General features: G+C 37.7%; 1 protein-coding gene across 2 annotated transcripts; it reads right to left on the reverse strand.

Annotated features, from left to right (window-relative positions):
* Positions 1-13,518: 13,518 nt before the first annotated feature.
* On the reverse strand, positions 13,519-20,215 carry LOC140878199 (DEAD-box ATP-dependent RNA helicase 37-like). 2 transcript variants are annotated; one of them, XM_073281816.1, is made up of 7 exons: positions 19,918-20,215; positions 18,814-19,683; positions 18,638-18,721; positions 18,256-18,498; positions 16,297-16,464; positions 15,634-15,747; positions 13,519-14,179 (listed from the first exon to the last, which is right to left on the reverse strand). In XM_073281816.1, exons 2-7 carry the CDS (start codon positions 19,519-19,521, stop codon positions 13,682-13,684), a joined length of 1,815 nt encoding a protein of 604 aa, XP_073137917.1. In that variant the 5' UTR covers positions 19,522-19,683; positions 19,918-20,215; the 3' UTR covers positions 13,519-13,681. The 2 variants fall into 2 exon arrangements, with proteins under 2 accessions (XP_073137917.1, XP_073137914.1); XM_073281813.1 differs by having other exon boundaries at positions 18,814-19,719.
* Positions 20,216-27,584: the final 7,369 nt, after the last annotated feature.

Raw genomic sequence — 27,584 nt, forward strand, 5'->3', positions numbered from 1 at the left:
CTGCTAACAGCTTAGGGCCCATTAGTCATAAATTCAAGTCTGACAAGCAAAGCTCGCATGTTCAGAAATTAATATAAAATTCATCGTGACTCAGATTGATAAACCAATTTCACCAATGTGCACAGAAACCATTTCTGCATCTTTTAGAGTCAAGATAAATTTTCTGAATCCGAATTCAGTGGTTTCCAAAAATGCACATCCCTATGTCATTTTAGGAAATCTTACTCCTCTACTCTTAAATAAGAAGTCCCACTTCTTTATTCATTAAATTTAACTCTTTAAATTTAATTATCTCAAAGGGGATTAAAAATCCATTACTTGTGTGACCCTCAATGGTTCAGGGATACAGCTAGCCGTGGGCTCACAACTCCTTGTGACTCGGAACAACAATTTCCGACTTGCCCATCGAATCATGGTAAGAGCGCCTAGCAACATCGCCCCATGATTCCCTAGGTATCACTGATAGTGCCTGCAAGAAAACCAATAGATTTTGGTTAGCGTACAGTATGGTCCCTTCAACCATATATCCCGATCGAATCAACAACCATTGGTAAATCGAGAGTCATTCGAGATTCGATAACTATGCAATACATCTTGAAGATCAAATAGTGACATCGCATGTGCTACTAAGAAACCATTTCTTAAAACACATCATGTACTCTGGCCAGAGATTCGTCACACTAATATCTCCTCAGATTGCATAGGATATCCACACTAGTAAGTATGTGGTGAATCCTTGAAAACAAAGCATCGACTCCTATATGTGTCGTAACTGTACCCAATCCCGACACCTGATGACCCCAATAGAGTCGGTAAACGAGTCAAAGTACAATACTAGCATATAGAGTCTCAATGTGGTTTCAAGTAGTAAGGACTAATGGTGTACAACCAAAACCGCGGACTTTATCCACTCGATAAGTGATAACCACTTGAAAAGTCCGGATAGGGTAGTTCGATCATTCATCGTATGAATATCCATTTGCATGCTTTGAACATCTCTATGTTCCATACCAATGAAACGTGGTACTCGACATCGCAAATGCTAGTCTCAATCTCGAGCGATCCTTATCCTTATTAACGGACGGCTCAATCAACTAGGAACTGTTTAGAATATACAGTGACTATAAGATGTGTTTCATGATAGCCATCCCCATGTGCTACCACATCTTACATACACTATAGTATATTCAAGGTCTTCATCTAAACATCTTATAGTATGTCACAACATAATAATATGATAAAAGATAAAGTAAACGCTATTATAAAAGTGTAAATTATATTAAACAAAAGATTGTTTGTACATAGAGTCATCAAAGCCCTTAGCCACAAGTTGGCTCACCGGGCACCCACTCTTTCAATCTCCCACTTGCCATAAAGCCAACTAGTCATACTACGCAGTCTCATTGCTTCGCGATGTTTGTCAAATAATGGTCCTGGCAAGGGCTTAGTAAGTGGATCAGCGATATTGTCTGCAGAGGCCACTCTCTCGACAGTGATGTCTCCTCTTTCCACGATCTCCCGGATGATGTGGTATTTCCTCAGTACGTGTTTGGATCTTTGATGAGACCTTGGTTCCTTTGCCTGAGCAATGGCACCCGTGTTGTCACAGTACACCGGGACTGGACAAACAACTTCAGGAATAACGCCCAACTCTTGGACGAAATTCCTCATCCAAATGGCCTCTTTAGTAGCAGCTGATGCCGCAATGTATTCTGCCTCAGTGGTGGAATCCGCTGTGGTGTCCTGCTTGGAACTCTTCCAAGAGACAGCACCGCCATTGAGCATGAACACAAATTCAGAGGTTGACTTCGAGTCATCCACGTCACTTTGGAAGCTAGAGTCGGTATAGCCTTCCAATTTCAGTTCTCTTCCTCCATATACCATGAACATATTCTTAGTCCTTCGTAAGTACTTAAGAATGTCCTTCACGGCTTTCCAATGCATTTGACCGGGATTGGATTGATATCTGCTTGTGACACTCAGAGCAAATGCTACATCCGGTCTGGTAGATATCATCCCATACATGATACTACCAATGGCTGACGCATATGGTACATGTGTCATTTTCTCTATCTCTTCATCAGTCTTAGGACACATCGACTTGGATAGAGAAACTCCATGACACATAGGTAGATGTCCTCTCTTGGACCCATCCATTGAAAATCGTTTCAATATGGTGTCGATGTAGGTTGCTTGAGTGAGTCCTATCATTCTCTTAGATCTATCTCTATAGATCTGTATCCCTAGAATATAGGATGCCTCACCCAAATCCTTCATCGAGAATCTACCTGATAACCATATATTTGTTGACTGAAACATCCCTACATCATTCCCAATGAGTAGGATGTCATCAACATAAAGTACTAAGAATGTCACAGCATCCTTAACTACTTTCTTGTACACGCACGGTTCCTCCGGGTTCTTGATGAAACCAAAATCCTTTATTGTTTCATCAAATTTCTGGTTCCAACTTGTTGATGCTTGTTTGAGACCATAGATCGATCTCTGAAGCTTGCATACCTTATGCTCGCTTCCCATGGATGTGTATCCCTCAGGCTGCGTCATATAGATCTCTTCCTTAATGTTTCCATTAAGAAATGCAGTCTTCACATCCATTTTTCATATCTCATAGTCATACCAAGCAGCTATGGCAATAAGGATTCTTATGGACTTGAACATTGCAACTGGTGAAAAGGTTTCATCATAGTCAACTCCTTGTCTTTGAGTATAACCTTTCGCCACCAATCGTGCCTTGTAGGTCAATACCTTACCATCAGGCCCAAGCTTTCTCTTGTAGATCCATATACACCCTATTGGAACAATTCCATCGGGAGGATCTACTAAAGACCAAACTTGATTTGTATGCATCGAATCTATTTCCGACTGCATAGCTTCAAGCCATAAATTTGAATCCGCATCAGAAATTGCTTCCTTGAAGTTTCTTGGATCACATCCAACGTCAGGTTCATCTTGATCCCCTTCAAGAAGAAGACCATATCGAATAGGAGGTCTAGAAGTCCTCTCGGATCTTCTAGGTATAGGCGTGTCCATCAATGGTTCCTGAGGTGTAGGATCATTATTTTGTATCTTGGGTTCTTCTCGAATTTCTTCGAGTTCCATCATCTCGCCTTTCTTATCCAATAAGAACTCCTTCTCCAAGAAGGTGGCATTCCTTGAAACAAACACTTTTGTTTCAGCAGGATGATAGAAATAATATCCGATTGAATTCTTTGGATACCCTACAAAATAACATAAGGTGGATCGACTATCCAACTTATCTCCCACTGTCTGCTTCACGTAAGCAGGACATCCCCAAATCCTCAAGTACGAATACTTAGGAGCTTTGCCATGCCATAACTCGTATGGTGTTTTATCCACTGCTTTGGTGTGCACGTTGTTCAACAACAATACCACTGTTTCAAGCGCGTAGCCCCAAAACAAAGGTGGCAGCTCAGTGAAGCTCATCATGGATCGAACCATGTCCAACAAAGTTCGATTACGACGCTCCGATACACCATTCAACTGAGGTGTCATAGGAGGAGTCCACTGAGAGAGAATCACATTCTCTTTCAGATAGTCCAAAAACTCGGTACTTAAGTATTCTCCACCTCGATCCGATCGAAGTGTTTTAATACTTTTACCTAGCTTGTTTTCTACTTCAGCCTTGAATTCTTAGAACTTTTCAAATGCTTCAGACTTATATTTCATTAAATATAAATACCCATACCTTGAATAATCATCAGTAAAGGTAATGAAGTAGGTGTGACCAAATTGAGTACCAATTCTAAATGGACCACAAACATCTGTATGGATCAAATCCAACAAATTTTGACTACGCTCAGGTTTCCCCTTAAAAGGAGATTTAGTCATTTTTCCTTTCAGGCAGGACTCACAAGTAGGTAGAGAGTTAATATCAGACATATCAAACATACCCTCTCCCACTGGCTTGTTCATCCTCCTTGAGGAAATATGACCTAGCCTAGCATGCCAAAGGTTTGCCGGGTTTTGACTATCGATTTTCCTTTTGTTCGTTGTTACCGGTTTATCAACATAATTTATTGGAACGTCTTTTAATTTTAAGTTATATAGATCGTTTTCAAGTTGTCCATTTCCAATCAAACATTCATTCTTGTAAATATTGCAAATCCCATTCACAAAATTGCAAGAAAAATCATCTCTATCAAGCATAGAAACAGAAATAATGTTTTTAATCAAATCTGGAACAAATAAAATATCTCTCAAAAGTAACTTAAAATCGTTCTGCAAAATTAAATAAACATCTCCCACAGCTTTGGCTTCAACTCTAGAACCATTTCCGAGTCTCAGCTGGGTCTCACCCATTCTAAGCTTGCGACTTCTTGTCATCACCTGCAAGTCATTGTAAATGTGAGATCCACATCCGGTATCCAATACCCAAGAAGTAGTATTAAGTGAAACATTTATTTCAATATAAAACATACCCTTCGCAGTTCGCAACTGCTCTAGATATTCCTTGCAGTTACGTTTCCAATGACCGGGTTTCTTGCAGTGATGGCAAACATCCTTGGACTTTTTCATGTTTGAAGCCTTTGTCTTGTTCTTCTTCTCGGGTCCGGTTTTCTTGGGTGGGGCAGAAAGTTTCTTACCCTTTGTACTTGGCCCCTTCTTAGCAGAAGAAGAGGAGCCCACCAAGAGAACTGGTTTATCCTTCTTTAAAGTGGCTTCATATGTTACAAGCATATTGACCATCTCTTCAAGGGAGGCCTCTATCTTGTTCATATTGAAATTCACCATAAAACCGTCAAACGAAGAAGGAAGAGAGAGAAGTAATAAGTCCACGTTGAGTTCATGCTCCAACACCAAATCAAGCGTTACCAACTTCTGAATGAACCAATCACTCGTACCCCATGATCACGGACCGAAGTCCCTTCACGCATGCGATACGTCATTAGCTCTTTTACAGTAGCGAACCTTTCAGCTCTCGATTGAGCCCCAAAAAGTTCCTTGAGCTGTACGTGAATGTCAGCAGCATTCACGGTATCCTCAAATCGCCTCTGGAGTTCATCAGACATCGAGGCTTGCATATAGCATTTGGCCTTGATATCATGGTCCCACCATATATCAAGTTTGGCCAACTCTTCCGGACTTATGTCAGCTGGTGCTTCCTTCGGAGGAGATTTTTCTAACACGTAGAGCATCTTCTCCGAGGTCAAGACAATCTTCAACTTACGGAACCATTCCGTATAGTTTGCGCCAGTCAGTTTATTTTGTTCGAGAATAGAGAATAGTGGATTGCGCGAATTCATCTTAATGAAATACTGAAAAGAAACAGACAATAATCAGTGATTGTTTAATTAATTTACTAAGACATAAAATAGGCGAAATTTATTTTATGAATCTCACTCCCACTATTTTAACGATTTCACTACCCTCTAGTGAAAACGGAAAATTGTTTTCCTTAGTGGGAACATGGAGTCCAATTGACAAACTATGGTCCCGAATAATATCAGCCAACCATAATTTTCAAAAGGTAGAGCCCAATTGCTTCCAAAGCAACCTCCACGTTTTTACCTCATGTCCAATAAGGCCCAATAATATGACGTCGTTTATTGTGACACGTCAAGATGACCCATCAATATTAAGTTGTGATGGACGGTCGTCATGTGGATCCCCCAATAATATGAGCCGATCCCATGGGAGTTCCACCCACCTTACAACATGTGTCGATCCAATGTACAGCTTTTCGACAAACGGGCCCCCCCAATAATATGAGCCGGACCGTATCCGCGGGTAGCATCTCATACATTGATCGTTGATGGAAGGTAGAAACATTTAAACAATATTTAAATTTCCTTTTAATCTTGAAATCAATTTTAAATCATATTTAAAATGAGGGATTTTAATTTTGAAAATTTGTCTCATCATTTAAAATTTGTATGCTTGCGGAATTCATACAATTTAGTCTAAAACATGCATACAACGATAATATCATATATTATATAGGATGATCGATTCCATTTCTAATCGACCCGTGGTTGCCAATCACGAGTCTAAGTCCAATCCTAGGTAATATGCAGGTATGCAATGCAATCCTATTACATTGAGCTTCCAATTTACATTTTTTCAGTCTTTATTGTCTGCTGGGCCCACCTCCGTCTTCAAATCTTCATCTCCCACTAAGTCTAATGTATTTACAATAAATAACTATGACAAGTAGGGGATACATTTTAAGGGGTGAGAACGGGCTATAAACCAGGCCCACTTTTATTACATATGACAATTCATATTGGGCCATAAACCAGGCCCATTAATAAACGCAACAACAATAAAACCAAATGTAAATTCCTAACATACACCTACAAAATTGGTCATGGCAATCGATCATCCTTATCCAATAATATTTAATTCAAAATTAATTTATTGGATAACATGCAATGGAAATTAAATTTAAAAAGGATAAAATCATATTCCATATATAAAATCTTATTTTACATACAAAATCATATTTTATCTTTTTATCAAATAAAATCATATTTTACATATAAAATCCAATTTTATACATAAAATCATATTTTACTCAATATTTCCATAAGATCATACCTTATCATCAATTGTACCAAAAATAAATAATTTCATAAAATCTGATTTAACGGATAAAATCTATAAATTTTCCAAAAATTCAAAGTTATCCAAAAATCAATTTTAAAATTTTCAGACTCGAACAATTCGATCCGACGCCTCGTGGACCAATCAAAAACAATTTTCGATCGGACCAAAATAGAATTTTAACATATTAAAATTTTTAATTAAAAAATTAAAAATAAATTTTCCCGGGCCCGGGATCGTCTCACACACTAATCCCTACAGGTGCCCGTAGTAGGCCGGCCGCCCTACCTAAACCAATCATCATATCGGTCCCTAAGCCCCATTGCTGGAAAGGCAAATGACTGTATTTTTGAGTTGCATCGAGATCATTAGACCCTTCTCTAAATTCCGACTTCTAACTTAGACACTGCCTCCTTATAGGTAGAACCAATTTCGAATCAATCGGTCAAACCACTCAAGGTCCTGAAGTTTTTCATTACTGACATTTGCTTTGCCTCCCCTTCCTTTGCTTCAAGAGAAAGGAATTTCCTGGGATGGTTCTCTTTCTTAAAGGACTTCCTCCTTTTATTTGCCAAAAGGGGCTCGGGCCGGGCAGCCCGTCGCTGCCCTGCGCAGCAACCATCGCTGCCCGTGTTTTGCCCGAAAAAAATTTTATTTTTTAAAAAAAATTATTTTGTTTCAAAAACCGAGGCTTAAAAAATATTTGTACAATCGATTAATTTAATCTCTTGATCTGAGCAACCTGGCTCTGATACCACTGTTGGAGAACTGTGATCAGATCAATCAGAATTGATACCCGGTGCAGCGGAAGTTTAAAAATTTTATATGGAACAATTCCATATCATGGATATCAAAACTTTACGATTAAATTGTGCGTGTAAAAATTAAATAAAAATTATAAATTTTTACCTCCAATCTCGAATCGAGATTATGGACACCAACAGATTACTCTGCTCTTGTTGTATATCCCAGGAACTGATGGACGAACAATTCTTCAATCAGGTCCACGAACAGAAGTTTAATCCCTCTGATAGACTGCACTAGAAAATCTATCAGAAGTTTCTATGAAGAGAATTAACGAATTTGATCCGTTAAACCAGACTGCAAATTCAAAATTCACAGGCTGGAATTTTCGAGCAGAGAGGGAGAGGGGGCGGCCACTTAGAGAGAAAAACAGCTAGTGTTTTCGAAAATTGTGACCTCTGTTATGTAATTTCTGTACTGCAATAACTTATTTATAATGTGGGCTGCTAACAGCTTAGGGCCCATTAGTCATAAGTTCAAGCCTGACAAGCAAAGCCCGCATGTTCAGAAATTAATATAAAATTCATCGTGACTCAGATTGATAAACCAATTTCACGAATGTGCACAGAAACCATTTCTGCATCTTTTAGAGTCAAGATAAATTTTCTGAATCCGAATTCAGTGGTTTCCAAAAATGTCCATCCCTATGTCATTTTAGGAAATCTTACTCCTCTACTCTTAAATAAGAAGTCCCACTTCTTTATTCATTAAATTTAACTCTTTAAATTTAATTATCTCAACGGGGATTAAAAATCCATTACTTGTGTGACCCTCAATAGTTCAGGGATACAGCTAGCCGTGAGCTCACAACTCCTTGTGACTCGGAACAACAATTTCCGACTTGCCCATCGAATCATGGTAAGAGCGCCTAGCAACATCGCCCCATGATTCCCTAGGTATCACTGATAGTGCCTGCAAGAACCAATAGATTTTGGTTAGCGTACAGTATGGTCCCTTCAAAAATATATCCCGATCGAATCAACAACCATTGGTAAATCGAGAGTCGTTCGAGATTCGATAACTATGCAATACATCTTGAAGATCAAATAGTGACATCGCATGTGCTACTAAGAAACCATTTCTTAAAACACATCATGTACTCTGGCCAGAGATTCGTCACACTAATATCTCCTCAGATTGCATAGGATATCCACACTAGTAAGTATGTGGTGAATCCTTGACAACAAAGCATCGACTCCTATATGTGTCGTAACTGTACCCAATCCCAACACCTGATGACCCCAATAGAGTCGGTAAATGAGTCAAAGTACAGTACTAGCATATAGAGTCTCAATGATGTTTCAAGTAGTAAGGACTAATGGTGTACAACCAAAACCGCGGACTTTATCCACTCGATAAGTGATAACCACTTGAAAAGTCCGGATAGGGTAGTTCGATCATTCATCGTATGAATATCCATTTGCATGCTTTGAACATCTCTATGTTCCATACCAATGAAACGTGGTACTCGGCATCGCAAATGCTAGTCTCAATCTCGAGTGATCCTTATCCTTATTAACGGACGGCTCAATCGACTAGGAACTGTTTAGAATATACAGTGACTATAAAATGTGTTTCATGATAGCCATCCCCATGTGCCACCACATCTTACATACACTATAGTATATTCAAGGTCTTCATCTAAACATCTTATAGTATGTCACAACATAATAATATGATAAAAGATAAAGTAAACGCCATTATAAAAGTGTAAATTATATTAAACAAAAGATTGTTTGTACATAGAGTCATCAAAGCCCTTAGCCACAAGTTGGCTCACCGGGCACCCACTCTTTCAAACAGGTGGGGCAGGACCGAGTCAGAGATCGCATGGCTAAGTGGTTGAGTTGATAAAAGTGAGGACTTGGTGTTTTAGAAGTTGATTATGTAATTCGAACTTGTTATGTATTGGTATTCAGATTGTAAACTAGAACCGAAGCATATGCTACTAGTTTGAATAAATGTATAACTCTAGAACTTTTGTATGGCATGTTTAGTTGTTCTTGAGATTTCATGATGCCTTTTTTTGTTATTACGTTCGATTGTTCCGTTTAGATGATTTGTTGAGATCAAATGTTTGATGATTTTAGGCTTGAATTTGGCCAGAACCGAGCTGCGGGCAGTGGAGGATTTTTGACCAGGCAGTGCTCGAGTTGCGTTTTTCTGCAGCCCGAGCACAGTCTAATCCGAGGGTTGGAATTTTGTCCTCGCTCGAGCGGTGAGATTCAACCGCTCGAGCGCACCCCTCCTTAAAAAAAATTGTTAAATCTTTGGCTCTTTGATCGATGATTGTTTGATTATGCTTTCCTTAGATGATTAAAATCTTGGTCCTCACAATTGATCCGTTTGAAATTTTGGATAATGTTAGAGATCTAGCTTACAGACTAGTTTTACCACCGTATCTGTCAAGTATCCAAGATGTGTTCCATGTATCATTGTTGTGATGGTATGTGGCTGATGAGTCCCACATCTTACAGCCGTCTGAGGTCCAGCTGGATACAGATTTAACATATGTGGAGAGACCATTGCATATCATGGGTCATAAAGACAAGGTGTTACGTAACAAGATCATTACTCTTGTTTTAGTTTAGTGGCAGCGCCGAGGCACTGAAGAAGCCACTTGGGAAATTGAGAGTCGTATGCGAACAGACTATCCAGAGTTTTTCAGATTCTATTGTATTACAATTGTGTCTTGAAAAAATTTTAGTTTGAATAAAGGATGTTTTATACAGTATTAATTGCATTCAGTACTTAAGACCTAATTTTGAGGACGAAATCTCTTAAGTGGGGGATAATGTAGTAGCCCGGTTCCATTTTACAAGATTAAGTGAATAAAAATTATTAAGCTTGGATTAGAGGCTTACTTTGAATTTAATTGGACAATTTATGGATTTTGGCCAAGGACATGATCGGAGGGTCCGAACCCTTTGGAGCCACAATTCAAGGATCAGAGGCTACGGTGAGTTTGGAGCGTCCGAACCCCGATCAGAGCGTCCAAACTCAGTTAGGCCATGCAGCTGGTGAGGTGTCATTGCTGGTCAAACATGCAGCAGTTCGGAGCCTCCAATGTTGAGATCGGAGCGAACTGTGCATGTAGTGACGTGGTTTGCATGCAGAGATCGGAGCATCCGAACCCCCGATCGAAGCGTCCGATCTTCGCCTATAAATATTTCTTCCGTGCTCCTCATTTCTCAAACCATTTTCCAACTTCTCTTTTGGTTCTTAGGTATTTCTAGCTGTTTTGGGGTGATTTTCAGCCTTCATAGGCTTGGTCAGGAGTTGGCGAGGTGCCTCGGAGTTGCAGCGGAGTGGCGTCCAAGTTCTGGGGCAGTCGTCATCAGCGGGCTGATGACGGACGAAGGTATAGCTCTTGCTCCTTATAGAAAATAGGGAGTATGATATAGCTTAGTTAAGGCTTTTAGAATAAGATTATGATGCATGAGTATTTTGCATTGTAGTGCGGACTATAAGCTTGGACATAGAACTGGTTTAGCTTGCCTAGTTATCAGAGGTACGAAAGTACTGTTCGATATATCCAGACTGAGTATGCATGTATTATGTGTTTGCATGATTTATTTGGTTATATGGCATGATTTTATCTTCATATACTTGTCATGAATGTATGTTGCATACATGAGCATATTGATCCTGTATCCTTGAGATATCCTGTAGTAGTAGGGCGCTCACCCTACGAGTAGTGCATGGTTGGACACTTGTACTAGTATCAGGTCACCATTATCCACTGGGTATAGGAGACACCTCCTAATGAAACGGCGCAACGTGCTATATACCCTGGGCCCGATCTATGAGCTTGTTTCTTGACTTGTGTGTCTTGGTATCCGGTACACTTTCATACATACACATATAATATTGTATACTCGTACTCTCGTACTGAGCGTTTTATGCTTACGTCCTCGTACTGTTGTTTATGGACACCCTATTCTATGGGTTAGGTTTGCGATTGGATGAGGCGGGTGGTTCCATGAGGGCTTAGACTACAGGTTGCCATCAGAGATGTTTGTCTAAGCTTTCTGTATTGATGTATTTGGGTTGATACATTTTACCTTCTATATGGTTGTATAACAATATTTACAGATTCTTTTCTCTGGGATTGTAACTTGTTTTATGGCTTCTTCTAATAATTTTTTATTACTGTTTATTTAAGTTAAATGCATGTTTAAGCTCTTGATTAGTAGTTGATCACGATGCAGGTCACTACAGTAATGCGTCATGGTATGTAACACGCTTGGCCGTTACATCAGGAGGTGTTTCACACACTAGAAGTAAACTGTGGATATAGGTGATCTAATCCCGTACTAATAGGTCCAACCATTCACTAAGAAAATAAAGGGATGAGCGACCCCACTACAGGCTATCTCAAATGTACTGGCTCAACATCAAAATGTATGCAACATAATAATCGTGACATAATAAATGCACATAAAACATGTCAGATAAACATGCAACACATAAATATACATACTCAACCAGGATATCTCAGATAACACTTTCGTACCTCAACAACTGTCCTAGATGTGCATGCATCTATAGTCCATCACTGCGTCAAGATAATACTACATCACTAACACTATTCTAAAAAGCCTTAACCAAGCTAATAGATATTCTCTAATACTAGTGATCTCAGACTATACCTGTGTGCATCATTAGCTCGCTGATGTTGAAGGTCATTATCCAATCACAGCTCCGCTACAAGCCCCGCAGCCTCGTTATCGCCCGGTCCTCGAGTATAAGGCTAAAATGCTAAGAATATATACTAAATAAAACCAAACACCTAAAAACACACTAAATTGTGAGTTTTGGCACCTATTTATAGACCATGATCGAAAGCTCCGATCCTAAGTTCGGACCTCCCGAACTCGCATGATTTCCACGTGTCAATGGCATCTTGACACCTTGCTTACTAGCTGATTTCGGACCTTTCGAACTCGACTTCGGATCTTTCGAACTCCACAGTATCCGTATATTGTTGACACCTCACTAATGAGCATGACCTAACTAATTTTGGACCTTCCGATCTTGAGTTCAGAGCTTCCAAACTCTCCCTGTGCTTCCGAACTGTACATCCTCATCCGAACTCTCTGGGATCCAAGTTCGGTGCTTTCGAACTACCCGAACCACTTTTGTCCTACGGACAATTTTCGGATATCCCGAAATCGTTTTTCCACTTCGTTTTATCATATTGAAATCTCTTAATAGTATTTTACCTATTTTAAACATGGTTAACCACTTAATTGCGTAAAATAGAATTAAAGTTACTACAATTATCCACAATCCGCAAAACTTGAAGCAATTCGAGAGGGGATGCGACTGGTGTAGGCTCGACTAAAAAAAGCTCATAAAGTTATTATTGACTCTTTATTGATAGTGTAAGCAGTCACCTATCTAGATGAGAATTTTGTTTATATAGCGCATTTGCAACTGAAGTTCCGAACATTCTCGATGGTTTCCATGGTACCAAATTATACCACAACATTCTCGATGGTTCCCATGGTACCAAATTATACCACGTACATCGTATGGCAAATGCGGTTGCATTGTTTTGCTATTTCTTTCCTATCCAGGTTGTTTGGGAGTTTGGGATTTTTTCAATTTTGTTGGTAAATCTTGTAATTAACGATTTGATTTCAACTAAATAATATTACAAGTTACGATAAAAAAAATGTTATTGGATTATAATGTCTGATCTACATGTAATGTCACCCTCGACATAAATAAATACAATAAATACAAAAGCACACCAATTTGAGTATTTCAGTATTGGGGGTGCTATAGCAGTAAATTTACTAGAAATAAGCACAACAGTAATGGTTAAAATTGCAACCCAAACACTAGATGGTAAAAATAAATAATCAACCCAATCTTGACTCATAACTTCAGATATGTCCTTCCGATGAAAAATCCTACTTTTTTTTTAAGTTGAGTTAGCTCGTAAATTCATCTCAAAAAATTATAAGAGGTTTCGTAGAAAAATAAAAATCGAAGAAGAAAAAGAACATGTTTACAATCTTTTTTTTTTTTTGACAGAGAACATGTTTACAATCTAAGCTATAAGAAACATGAAAAAAGCACATCATCAATCAAATAGAATATTAAGAACAATATACAGCATGAAAAGTTAAAAATTCTTCAATGATTGGACAAGGAATTTACAATCAAAAAGAAGAAAAAAAAAGTGTATTGTGTACAACTAGAATGATGTTACTGACTACGCCATAATCCATCATAATACCAAATCTAAGCAGACGTAATAGCATCTAAAAATAAGAAGTTTCTAATCCCATGCACTAGTCACACTAGAACCATATCCCCCACCATAACCACGGGACACCCCAACCCCGCCATATCCACTGCTGATGTGTCCCCCACCATAGAAGTCCACACCACCTCTACCAAAAGAGGTGTCCCTACGAAAGTCACGACCACCAAACTTTCCTCCCCAACCTCCTCCACGACGATTCTTCGCAGAGGAAGATCTCACTTCAAAGCGAGAAAGCCAAGCGGGTACTTCTTGATTTGCTTCTTGCATTAAATCAGTCAGCGATTTTGCAAGGGACGCATTGTTGTCGTTAAAGAAAGCAGTCGCCAAACCTGTTTTACCCGCACGGCCAGTGCGTCCTATACGGTGGACATAGTCATCAATGTCATTTGGAAGGTCAAAGTTGACTACATGTGCGACGTGGGGAATGTCGAGACCACGTGCTGCTACATCTGTTGCAACAAGTATTGGTGTTTTACCACTTTTGAAGGATCTCAGAGCGTATTCTCTCTCCTGCAGCCAAACAGAAAAAAATGAATAAAAGAAATCATAGAATGAAATGCTACACAGTTCAGAAGACTAGAAATCTTCAAATGAAAAACTCTAATAAATTGGGGACGGCATGCACTGAATTTGTTAAACTTCATCATGCAAGGTACCAAAGGGAGTTTCATGAGCAATTCTTCAATCTGCAATCGATCCCCGGTTGATTCCACAGGAGAATTCAAGGCAACATGAAAATAACATAATCATATGGGACTTAATCGATCTTTATAGCAGCACTATAGTCAATAACTGAGTGAAAGTTCCTTGATAGACCAGCTAATGCACAATAAACATAAGAAAATTTCTTTGAAACCAGAGGTGGTCATACACTTCATGCATTGGGTTTTGCGTGATTCCACATAATCAGACATCATTTTTGGGAAACCAAAGAGAGAAAACTGACAGTATCACATTGTAGGAGTGGTATTTCCAAAAGTCATAAAAAAATTAATGATGTCGTAAACATACTTCTAGTGAGGAGGCATACAACTAAAAGTAATAATTCCACATCATCTTGTCCGGTGTTCCTATTAGAATATTATATTTATGCCAGCATCATCTTTGTATTTATCTGGACTATTAATGCACATCCCTACAGTAAATAGAAATCAAATCTGTCATTCAGGTTAAAGACAATCATAAGCATCACTGACTGTTGCTAGACATTCACAAAATGGACACTATTTGTGGTGTCAAATTACCTTTCGAATTAAGGCACACTTACATCGACTAAATATTACATGTGACGAAGATAGAAAACGCCAATGCAAGCACTGGTACTCGATACAACATGCTATATGCAACCTAATTATACCAAAGTTGATCAATATATTTCGACTTGTCCTCTGACATCGAATATTAAGAGAACATATCTAAATCACCATTTTTAAGAGTAAACCACCAAGCTGTCTCATAAATTTGTAAGTAAATCTCAAAAATTCAGTTATAAAAACATTAAGGCCATATCATGGGAGTCAAATCCACATATAAACTTCAAATTCCACATTGATATTTCAGATTAAAAGTTACCAGTGACGGTACATATTATGGGCCTGGGTCAACCACCAATTAATTATAATGTAATTAACCATCTCAAAAACCAAAGATGAGCACAACATTCAGTTGTCTCAAAAGAAGATTCTTACAAAAGAATATCAAAATATGGTAAACAGATAAGACTTTATTAAAAAAATAGAAGTCTTACAGATGGTTGCGAACCTGACAATGTGAAAACCAATCAGTATACTCCTCTAGCAAGAAAACAGAGATGAGGGCAGTATCTAGAGGGAATAGGAAGGGAAGAGTAGGGGGAGGGGAATTAAATAATAGAATGCCTCATACCAATTAAGTAAAAGTGAGCATAACTACACCAACTATTGAGAAGGTTTAAGAATAAACAGTTTCCTACAAGTCAAACAAACCTGTTGAGTTCTATCACCATGAATTGCAGTGGCAGGGAACCCATTAATGCAAAGCCAATGTTCAAGGGAATCAGCTCCCTTTTTTGTCTCAACAAAAACCAGTGTAAGAGCTTGCTGTATCAAAAAGCACAAAATAAAGGTCTTAAAATTGGATGGAAGAGCCTAATAGAATTACAATAACTGTCAGAAAAGATTGGGAGTAGGGAAACTCAAGATACAAATTATGAAAGTTATTATGAAATAATTTACACAACCTTAACTGTGAAAGGCAAACCATGAAACCATTTATGAAAAGATAAGAGAAATCTATTGCTAGAGACATTAAGCCACACATAATTAATTATACACACTTGCACTATTGAGATAGCATTGCGCAAGGGTAATCCTCACTCAATCCCAAATTCTTAGATGTATTACCACTTTGAACCGTGTACATGTTATTACACAAGCATACAACTAAATTAAACTTTCAAGTCCTTAATCAAAAATTTTCTTTTTAAATTACTGATGCAATATCCTATTTTCAACTCTGTTCATCAGTCACACATGTACAGCAGGCAAAACTGCCAGATAGCAACAATATGGATCCGAAGACTACAGAATACCCCGTATCTTCCCTACATAGAAAGCTCTACCACCCTCAAAATCTGGCAGAAATCTTACTCTGCTATGAAGACCATTTTCCCTTTGTGCATGGAGAAGGTCCATCAAGTGACTTCTTTTGTCAGTCTCAAGGACATATTCAACTCTTTGGAGAATTAAATCCGTACTAGAACCAACTCTTCCAACCGCCAGAAACACATAATTTGATAGAAAATCCGAGGCCATCCTCTGCATGCCAGGTAAAAGTAAAAAATTAGAAGAAAATAAAGGCAGGAGAGAAGCAGAAACGAGTTCTTCATTGCGTGTTAGTAGGATAAAATCACAAAGAAAAAAGTTTGATATATACAACATGAATAGGCCAAGTGTTCAAAGAGAGATAATCATCTTCACGGAATAGAAAACCTCACCAATGGATATTGGTTACTACAAAGAAAATAAATCTAAAAGTAACTGGGACCGTAACTCCTGTTACCAGTCTCTGATTTTAGCTTATCTCATACTGCTGATGCTTCACTAAATTTGAAATCGACATCTAGTTTCATTTGAGGGAAAAGAAAATCATATGAATAGTTTCATTTGCTAGGCTCCTAATGAAAAAGATCATGTATATTGTGAAACAACAAGGCATAATATTTACGAGCATAAAAAAGCCATGACTATCTTTTGACAGCAAATATGGTACACACACTCTGGTTTAGGAACTTTCTTAAAAAATATGAGATCCTTTAATTGCTAGAGTTGAGTTCATAATCTCCGCCGAGTAATTAAGCACTAGATTTTACAACAGGCAATAAGATAAATCATACATGTATAAATTATATAGCTCAAAACTTTTAGCTTGTAGTATAATATTAGTTAATGATTTTGTTGTACAACTACGAAAGCTCGTACTATCATTGAATAAACTATACGGAAAATATTAAATGACCATTGATGGCAAATGAGGCAATGTTATGCTTTATATTGATAAATTGGAAAAATACTGACAATCATAATCAAAACATGATTATTTCTCCACCTATTGATCCCTATTTAACTAACACAGGTTAAACTATGTTACCCTGAGATGGAAATCTTCGAGACTCTCAACCTATCCCTTATTTCATGTCATCTTTATCACCTTCATGTGGTTCCCCATGTTCACGTAGACATACCTCCGTGTCTGCCTGAAGTTTTATTTTATTTTATCAACACAGGCCAAGTGATGTTACCCTGAGATGAAAATCTCCGTGATTCTCCACTTATCATTTATTTCATATCATCTTTATTAACTTCATGTGGTTCCACATGTTCACATGGATATACCTTCGTACCTGCCTGAAGTTTTTTATTTTATTTTTTGATAAGAAAATGTCAAAAGTTTTTTTTTATATAGCAGCTATATTCTCTAATTATTATAAATAAGAAACGAATTTATTGATAATTATAAAATGCATCAAGAAATAGAATTATTTTTTCTCGATTAGTCATGTAAGAGGTAAAAATTTAAGGTCAAGCAAACACAGTATAAGTCAAATACATGAAAAAAATTTAGAATAAAAAATATTTAGGTTTTGATGAAGTTGAGATAAAATAACATACACGTCTATTAATTTTCATAGCAGAAATTGTTAGGCAAAAAAAAAATCCAGGACTGATAGTTAAACAGGGATAATCTGTTGTGCAAGACAGTATTTACAGTTATATGGGTGTCACAAGGAAATAACAAGTAAAATCAAAAGGCACGTATCTCTCTGTAGAAGATAACGAGTAGTAGAAAGCACACAACCCACACATTGCTTTGTACGAAAATTCCCAAGACATCTTCCACAAATTATTCATCCAAAGTTAAGAGCTAATAGCGCCTAGTACCTCCACAGACATTCAATATATTCAAATGATTAGTGACTTTAGTCAACTGCATATGACGACATGCAGCTCCTGGTGAATTTTTCATGCAAATGCTGTTTTCCCTTTCTATTGATCCTGTCAATGTGCTAAGCCCAGAAGACATTGTTCACTCAAAAATGGAAGACGCACCTGAATCTCTTTTGGGAAAGTGGCACTGAAAAGCAATGTTTGTCTTAACCCAGGAGGTGGCATGTCCATTTGTTCCACAATTTTTCTTATTTGAGGCTCGAAACCCATGTCCAACATTCTATCTGCCTCATCCAGAGCTAAATATTTAATCATTTGTAATGAGACTCTTGCTCTTTCCAGCAAATCCACCAAGCGTCCGGGAGTGGCAACAAGTATGTCAACGCCTCTTTCGAGCTCTCGAAGCTGTCCAGAAATCATTAAACAATGTATTCCATAAAAACAGAAATATTTTTGTACCACGAAGCCATTAGAAAGTGAGTTTTATCAACCATGAGGATAACAAGCGAACAGTGAACCAAGGCCGCATGTAAAAGAACAAAACCTGTAAATTAATAGGCGCACCACCGTAAGCAACAACCACCCTCACACCAGTTTGATATGCAAATTTCTTAGCTTCTTCATGAATCTGCGCAGCAAGAAAGGCAGTTGGCTTCCCACTACAATGTATACGAAGCACAAAAACAAAAAAATGCATGGTAAATCGACTTGCAAACTCACTTGAATTGAAAGCTCTCTTGTTGGAGAAAGAATGAGAGCAGATGGAAATGACATGCGTGGCATTCGTGTTGGTCTTGGATCAGACTGACTGCTTTTCATGATTCCACAGATTATTGGGAAGCAAAATGCAGCTGTCTTTCCGGACCCAGTTTGGGCACAAGCCATCAAATCCCGGCCAGCTATAGAAATTGGTATGGCGTAACGCTGTACAGGAGTGGGTTTCACATAATTGCACCTCCTGATATTTTGAATTAGTGCTTCAACTAAATCAATCTCAGCGAATGTATTCACTGGAGGAGGGACATCCTTGCCACTAGTCTCTACAGGAATATCCTCATAAGCATCAAAGTTGATTCCTGTATTCTCAACTTCCCCAAATGCATCTCCCAATTCAGCATCATCTGAATTATGATCAAAGTCACTTTCCCTTCGACGATCCCAACCACCACTTCTATTGTTCCAACCACCACTACGGGCGCCACCACCTGCACTTTTATCATACCTCTGACCAGGAGCCCCATATCCTCCCTGACGGTCATTTCCTAAGGCAGCAGTGGCATAAGAAAGTGGAGCTGCCGGCGGGTTTGATGCAGGAGGTTTGTTTCTAAGATGGGGTGGAACATACGTTGATTGTGAAACCCGAGAAGTTGCCCCAGTGCCACCAGCAGCAGGCACCTTGTCAATCGAACCAGCCCAAGATGTTGGCATACTCGAAAAGAATACAAAACCAACACTTCCTTGTTCACTATCCAAAGTTCCCCAATCCTCTCCACAAGAAACCCTTCAAACCCACAACTTTCTTCACAATAAACTTTCCAACACCTCAAATCCAACCAAAATCCCCAAATCGTCCTCACCACCAACCAAACCCTTCAATAAAAGGCCCGATTACGCATCACCAACAAGCTGAGAACAAACATATTCGCAATGCAAAGAAAAAAAGAAAAAGAAAAACAGCAATCATTTGCATAAACATATAAACACGCATATCAAATTCAAGAAAGGCAAAAAAAGAAACCATGTTCACACCTCACACGCGCACACATTTACGTACGTAAATCGTAACCCATAAATGCTAGCAACAGAAATAAAAGCAAAAATTACCCTGAAACAAGAGTGAAGCTTCAAAATAGGAGCTGGTAAAACATCGTCAGAATCTCCAAAGAAATGAAGAGCACAAACATGAAAAGAAATGTAAAAGAAAGTGGAGGAGGAAGAAGAATGAACAGAAAACAGAAACCCTAAATTCGGGGAGAGAACGAGCGACTGGAGAATCGGAGCATTAATAAATAAAAAAAACGAGCGTTGATTTTGTGTTTGTGCTAACAAACGATGGAGGTGATGGGAGGAGGATGTAGGGACTAGTCAGGGGATGGAAGTTGAGGTCGGGTCCACCACCTATTTCTGAAATCTTGGATTTGCTTTAATTCAAAAAATTCTCAAAAACAATTGAATTTTTTTTTCTCTCCCCCCGTTGACTTTCCAACTCCATATAATACTAATTTTGAAAATAACAACAAATATTATATACATAGTAATTTTATTTTATTTTTTATAACGATGGAACTTATTGTCAAATGTCGCTAGTCTTCAATGTGCACATGATAAACATTCGGTTAATCAAGTAAACCATCACCGACAATTTTTTATTTATTTTTAAATATTTTGAAGTAGAAACATTACAAAAATTAAGTTTTTTTATGCTCAATCAATTTTATTTTTCTTATTCTCAACACTGAGGAGGCCAAAAATTGTAAAAAGAAATTTGATCGAGCACGTGTGACAAAATGAACCTCAACTCTATCACTTATTTTGGTGTGGCCGTATGCATCATATCACTTGGAAAAAATTTGGGTTGCGTTCTAAATATTTGGGCACATTATCTGTTCAGTCTTAAATATTTTTACGTTTTCAATTTCGTTTTGTTTCTTTCCAACCGAAAACACTCTTTGAAATGAAATTGTGTCACTGCAATTTCGGAATGGAATAGAAGATACTATGTAACACGTATGTATATCTGATTTCCTCCCTTCTTCCGTTTTCTTCTCGTCGGATTGGATTTATGGTGATTGTGACGGAAAAACTTAAACTCGAATCTATCGAATCGAATAACACTTAATTCGATATAGGATCTTTTGTAGTTGAATTTACCAACCTATCTTCCGACGAAATTAACAATGCAATGGTCTGATGCCGATCACGAACGGAAAGGGATCGAGTTCACAATCCAAATGCTTAATCAATGTGGTATGATATATTCTGAAAAAGTCACGGCATCTTTGATAAGAATGAAAATATCAATCCTTCAATTGATTCGGCTAACCACCTCTTAATATGAATTAATTAATTCATTATATAAACTAATGGGAGTTAAATGGTAGTTAAGAAACTACTCCCTCCAAGAGAATTCAAATTTGCTATTTGAATTCAACTGGGTCGGTTCGGGTCAGCCCTCATGGGCGACCCGTTTATATTTCTTACATCTCCCACTCGCACATGAGGGCTAGACCTTTCGTCTAGTATGTTCACAATCATATACCACAAAATTCATACAAGCAAATGGATCGTGTGACCAACGAGCATATTAAATCAGAGCTCATAGCCATACACCTGTTAAGGATATATAGCAGCTCATTTCAAAATATTCATGAGGATATTTACTCGTTATACCCCAGATTTATTATTACACTAATCAACGTATCTCTTGTCCCATACAAAATAATAAGAGCATACTTGATAGAATATTAATCCATATTCATGTATTCACAATTATGTTCTAACAACTATGTTAAACATAATTAGCCGGCTAGTGAATACAAAATGAGTGTCAAAATAAATCTTTCTTTTCCACTGACATCTTTCAATCTCTATTTTAGTTGCTTTCTTAGACATGTACCGCATTACCGAATCATCCATAGTTATTGGTATCATGCTAAAGTAGCAACACTAAAATAAAATTTAAAGAAATCGTTGAAAGTCTTAAGGGTATAAGATTAGGTTTGTATTTAAACCTACGGATCTCACACAATGAGTTGGGACTCATCTACTCATTATCCAGATGGTCACTTCAGCACACGTGGTATGAAAAACACGTGATACGATGTGATTCTTCCTCCTTTTGGAAGCGTATGTCATATATTTTAATATTCACATCGTACAGATCTTGGTTCAAGTGTGTCTCAACACTTAACTTGAGTTTTCACCTCGTTTATCCTCAAACATGTATTGAAAACTCTAATCTGGCTATAGACAAGTTTAATGGATTGTGGGAAAATCCAATCCGATTACAATTTCATGAAGTAATCTCATCTTGGTAATTCATGACCAAGGCAACATATGTATAGATTTTATTCACTACAAAATCAATACTGTCTCATCTCTGCATGTTTCTCAACATCAAAGGTGATTGCTCGTGTGAGAGAGCCAATCTCAACTTGTCAGACATACCTTTAATGCGCAGATAAAAAATATAAAATAAATGTGTACACATAGCGCATAATAAACATTCTTATAATAATGAACACAATGTCTTAATTATTCATGTGTTCTACTACAATCACATCCTACGTAGTCCAAGAGATCTAACATGATCGATGAAGATATCTCTTGGTATTGGCTTAGTAAAAGGATCAGCCACCATCATGCGCGTAGGCATGTATTTCAAAGTCACCTCCTTCTTTTCAACAATATCTCTGATGAAATTGTACTTTGTATCAATATGTTTGGTTTTCCCATGATATTTAGGATCTTTTGTGTAAGCAATTGCTGATTGATTATCGCAATAAACTGTTACAGCTCCCACTGGACTGCTTACTACACCTAAATGATCTAGAAATCTTCTCAACCAAACACCTTCTTGCACTGCAGAAGCACACGCCACAAATTCGGCTTCCATCGTGGATAGAGATACACATGTTTGTTTCTTGCTTCTCCAAGATATGCATCCACCATTTAACAAGAAAGCATATCCAGAAGTGGATTTACGCTCATCTAAATCACCACCCCAATCAGCATCTGTGTATCCCATCATTGTTAGATCTTTTCCTTGATAACAGAGGAAATAATCCGTAGTGCCTTTTAGGTATCTCAGAATCCTTTTAACCGCACTCCAATGTCTTCTTCCTGGATTAGATTGATACCTGCTGACCAGACCCACAGCATAACAAATATCGGGACGAGTACACATCATTGCGTACATCAAACTCCCTACTGCACTAGAATATGGTACTTTAGACATCTCATGGATTTCTTCAGAAGTGTTTGGGCACATTTCACGACTCAAGTTCTCGCCTTTTGCCACAGGAGTATCAATGGGTTTGCAATTCGACATTCTAAATCGCTCTAGAACCTTTTTAATATAAGATTCTTGAGACAATGCAAGCAGTCTCTTAGAACGATCTCTGTGAATTTTAACACCTAGAATGTAATCCGCCTCACCCATGTCCTTCATCTCAAAATTCGAGGACAACCACTTCTTAATGGTTTCTATATACTCCTTGTCATTTCCAGCTAACAATATGTCATCGACATAAAGAGATAGAATTACAAACTTTCTATTGGATCTCTTCACATAAACACAATGGTATTCATCAATCATAATGAAGTCATATGAGATTATCGCTCTGTGAAATCTCAAATACCATTGTCTAGAAGACTGTTTAAGGCCATAAATTGATCTGTTCAATTTACAAACTTTGTTTTCTTGACCTTTAACAACAAAACCTACTGGTTTTTCCATGTAGATTTCTTCCTCAAGTTCTCCATTGAGAAAAGCAGTCTTAACATCCATTTGATATAATTCTAAATCCAAATTAGAAACTATGGCCAACAACAGACGAATAGAAGTAAATCTCACTACTGGCGAAAAAGTTTCTTCATAATCAATACCCTCTTGTTGAGTATAACCCTTTGCCACTAGTCGAGCTTTATACCTCTCTATTGTTCCATCAGCCTTTCGCTTAATTTTGAGAATCCATTTGTTCCCAATAGCTTTACGACCATGTGGAATTTCAACTAGTTCCCAAACTTTGTTCGATTTCATTGAATCCATTTCTTCTTCCATTGCATTCATCCATTTGTCCCTCGAAGGACAAGATAGAGCCTCATCTATGTTTTTAGGCTCTTCTTCATCAACTGAAGATATGATATATGTGTGCCCCTCGATGTCATAATGACATTTAGGCATACCTTTCCTATTACTCTTCCGAAGTTGGAGATCAGATGAATCATCATGGTCATGATTGCTCCCACTCGGATCAGGATTGCTCCCACTCGGATCGAATGAATCAACGTGAGCAGGACTATTAGGATTTCTCCCACTCTGATCAGATGAATCATTGTGATCAGGATTTCTCCCACTGGGATCAAACAACGACTCATCCACTTGAGCTTTTGATGACTCATTTGACAACAACCCATTATCTGAATCAGATAACTCAAATAAAGGTTCATTCCCCTTTATTTCACCTCGCTTAGGAAAATCATTCTCCAGAAATTTTGCATTTCGTGATTCAATCTCAGTAATGCTTCCATCATCTTGTTCACCAATGAACACGTAACCCTTAGAATACTCAGAGTATCTAATAAAAATACATTTCTTTCCTCGAGGACCCAACTTTCCATATTTACTTGTAGAATCATAAATATAAGCAGCTGATCCCCAAGGTCTAAGGTTACTGAGATCCGGTTTTCTACCAGTCCAAAGTTCATATGGCGTGGAAGTAACTGACTTTGAAGGTACCTTGTTTAAGATATAGGCCGTAGCTAATAAAGCATCTCCCCAAAAAGAAATAGGCAAATTAGCTTGTGCCATCATGGACCTCGTCATATCCAACAATGTTCTATTCCTTCTCTCAGCAACACCATTTTGCTGAGGTGTGTAAGGAGTAGTCAATTGTCTAATTATTCCCTTTTCATTACATAGATCCTTAAATTGATATGATAGATATTCACGACCTCTGTCAGTTCTCAAGGCCTTTATGGTTTTGTCCATTTGGTTTTCCACTTCATTTGCATAACGTCTAAAACATTCCAATGCTTCAGATTTATGTGAAATCAAATAGACATGACCATAACGAGTGAAATCATCTATAAACGTAATGAAGTAAGAGGCTCCATGTCTTGCCTTCACACTCATTGGACCACATATATCTGAATGAATCAATTGCAATGGAAATTCTGCCCTAATTTCTTTTTCGAATGGTTTCCGTGTCATTTTACCAGCAAGACAGTGTTCACAATTTGAAAAATCAACTTTAGAAATAGAACCCAATAGTCCTACTTTCATTAGTCGATTCATTCTGTCTTGCCCTATGTGACCTAATCTAGCATGCCAAGTATAAGCATCCACATTTTCATGACTAGATGAACAAACATTTAACGAAACACAACGATCAACATAATAGTTAAATATTTGTCTGTCACAATCCAACACAATAAAACCATTCCTAAGATGTCCACAACCATAATACATATTGCCATAGTAGATACGAACAAGAGTACTACTAAAGTTCAAACTGAATCCTAATCCTAGAAGAACAACAACAGATACTAGATTTCGTCGAATTTCAGGTGCATAGAGAACATCATGTAGGATAAGAGTCCGGCCACCATGCAACTCAAGTTTGCAAGTACCGATGCCTTTGACTTCAAGTTTTGCATTATTTCCTACATATATCCATCTTGTACCACTAGGGACTCGACGAAAATCTACAAACGCTTCACGATCTCTAGTTACATGGTCTGTTGATTCTGAGTCTACAATCCACACAGGATAAGATTCAGTTAATAAAACAGTACTAGAGACACATATAGTACTCACAAAAGCGTTAGTAAGTGCTACCTTTTTAGGCTCAGGGCACTCGCGAGTGAAATGACCAAATGCTTGACAATTATAGAACTTCATTTTGCTCTTATCTTTCTTCTTCCCAAACCTCTTACGTTTATTCTTTTGGTTTGGCTTGAAGTTGTTCTTCTTGGATCCTTCCACAAAATTCTTTCCCTTCCAGTTTTTCTTCAAGTTCTTAAAACATTTAAAACCCGAAGCTTTCTTGGAACTAGATTCAGCCACAAAAGCACTTGCTATGGACTTAGCAGCACCAAGCCGCTCATCCTCAAGTTCAACATGGCGAGCAGCATCAGAGAAAGTCTTAATGTTATCATTGTGAGTCAGATTGACTTTCAGATGCTCCCACTTTTCTGGAAGAGATCGGATCAAAGCTTGAACCTGCTGCTCATCAGAGAGAATATGACCGGCCGATGTCAATTCACGTATCATGTTTGACATAGTTCTCAAATGCTGTTTTATGTTGTGATCAGCTTGTTTCTTGTGAGTGTCAAACTTGATAGTCAATTGCCTCAGGCGGGTGACAGTGGTACCTCCATATTTCTCCCTCAGGTACACCCAAATGTCATGAGCAGTAGCATGTTGTTCACATTCATGGATGAGATCATCAATCACAGAGCTAACCAAAATAGCACGAGCAGTGGAATCTTTCTTTTTCCATGCTTGGTAAGCTTCTTGATCTCTCCTCTGCTGAACAGTGTTTCCCACACCGGGATCCTGCATGATTTGGTTGATACCTTCTAAGGCATCTTGCTCATCAAGCACATACCAAATCTTATGGCGCCAAGTATCATAGTTGTCACCATTCAGTTTGTCACCTTTGTTAAGATCAGCAATGATAGATTTGGATGCCATGGTCTATCTATTTTAGAGGTGATAACACATGTTAATGCTCATTAAAATGTACACATTAGTTTTGTACTTGTAATTAACATATATGATGATTTAACATAAGGTATAGACTCGAAAGTTCACTAAGTTCCCAATCATCATCTACAATCCTAATGTTGTATCATCATAAATTTAATTTCAAGGTTACAAAATATATCATTTGATTTTAAGTGAGAATCACTCTAATTCTTCCAGCCTAAAAATCCCACTTAACTTGGAATGTCTCAATAATTCCAAATAAACATATATAGATAAGCATGTATTTACATAAACTAACATTAAAGTTTAAAACATGCTAATATTCAAACACAAATAAAACATAAATTACATTACTTGTGCCACATAACATGTTCATATAAAACATGCACAACTAAACATAGAAACATAGATTATAACAAGACATTTCACTAAATAAAATCTAATTTCTTCTTATTGCACATGCGAGTTATCATTTTGGTCATTCCCTTTGAGAGCCTGTCAGATGGAGCGAACTTCAAGAGACGAGCACCAGTATTTATCATTAAAGATAACGACTTCTTCATCTCGAGTTCTACCTCTTTCCTCCATCTTTTAATCAGTGATGACTGTAAATCTTTAAGGAAGATCGACGAATATTCTTTTTCATTAAATATTTCATCGAACATGCTCTTCCAACATCTAGGCAGAGAATCTCTCAATATTCGAAATATATCATAATCTCGAAAATAATGACCCAAATGCACAAGATCCATACGCATGTCATCCCAAACTTTAATATGTTGAGGCATGCTATGCATGTGATTCATTTTATATTGCTTAAACACGTGCAATTTTGCTATTCGTTCCGGGGCTCTTTGTAGTCTAGCTGCTCCCCGAAGGATGCTAAGAGTGTGTCTAAATCTTGCCATATCTATTTAAGATGAGATAAATATAATATTGGACACAAAGCCAATCATAATATTTAATATTCATGCTATGAAAATTTTATTGTTCATGATTTCTCATTCTCAATCTTATTGACAAACTTTTCTTTCAAAAACACACGGAATTATTAATT

Source organism: Henckelia pumila, chromosome 1 (assembly GCF_033568475.1).
Source record: "Henckelia pumila isolate YLH828 chromosome 1, ASM3356847v2, whole genome shotgun sequence".
Classification (NCBI taxonomy): Eukaryota; Viridiplantae; Streptophyta; class Magnoliopsida; order Lamiales; family Gesneriaceae; genus Henckelia; species Henckelia pumila.

Excerpts from the sequence above, each read along its gene's own strand:
- LOC140878199 (XM_073281816.1), bottom strand. The coding sequence starts at position 19,521 with ATGCCAACATCTTGGGCTGGTTCGATTGACAAGGTGCCTGCTGCTGGT. Across the intron at positions 16,465-18,255 it reads CTTTCCCAAAAGAGATTCAG|AGGATGGCCTCGGATTTTCT; the intron begins GTGCGTCTTCCA and ends CCTGGCATGCAG. Across the intron at positions 14,180-15,633 it reads ATGGTGATAGAACTCAACAG|GAGAGAGAATACGCTCTGAG; the intron begins GTTTGTTTGACT and ends GTTTGGCTGCAG.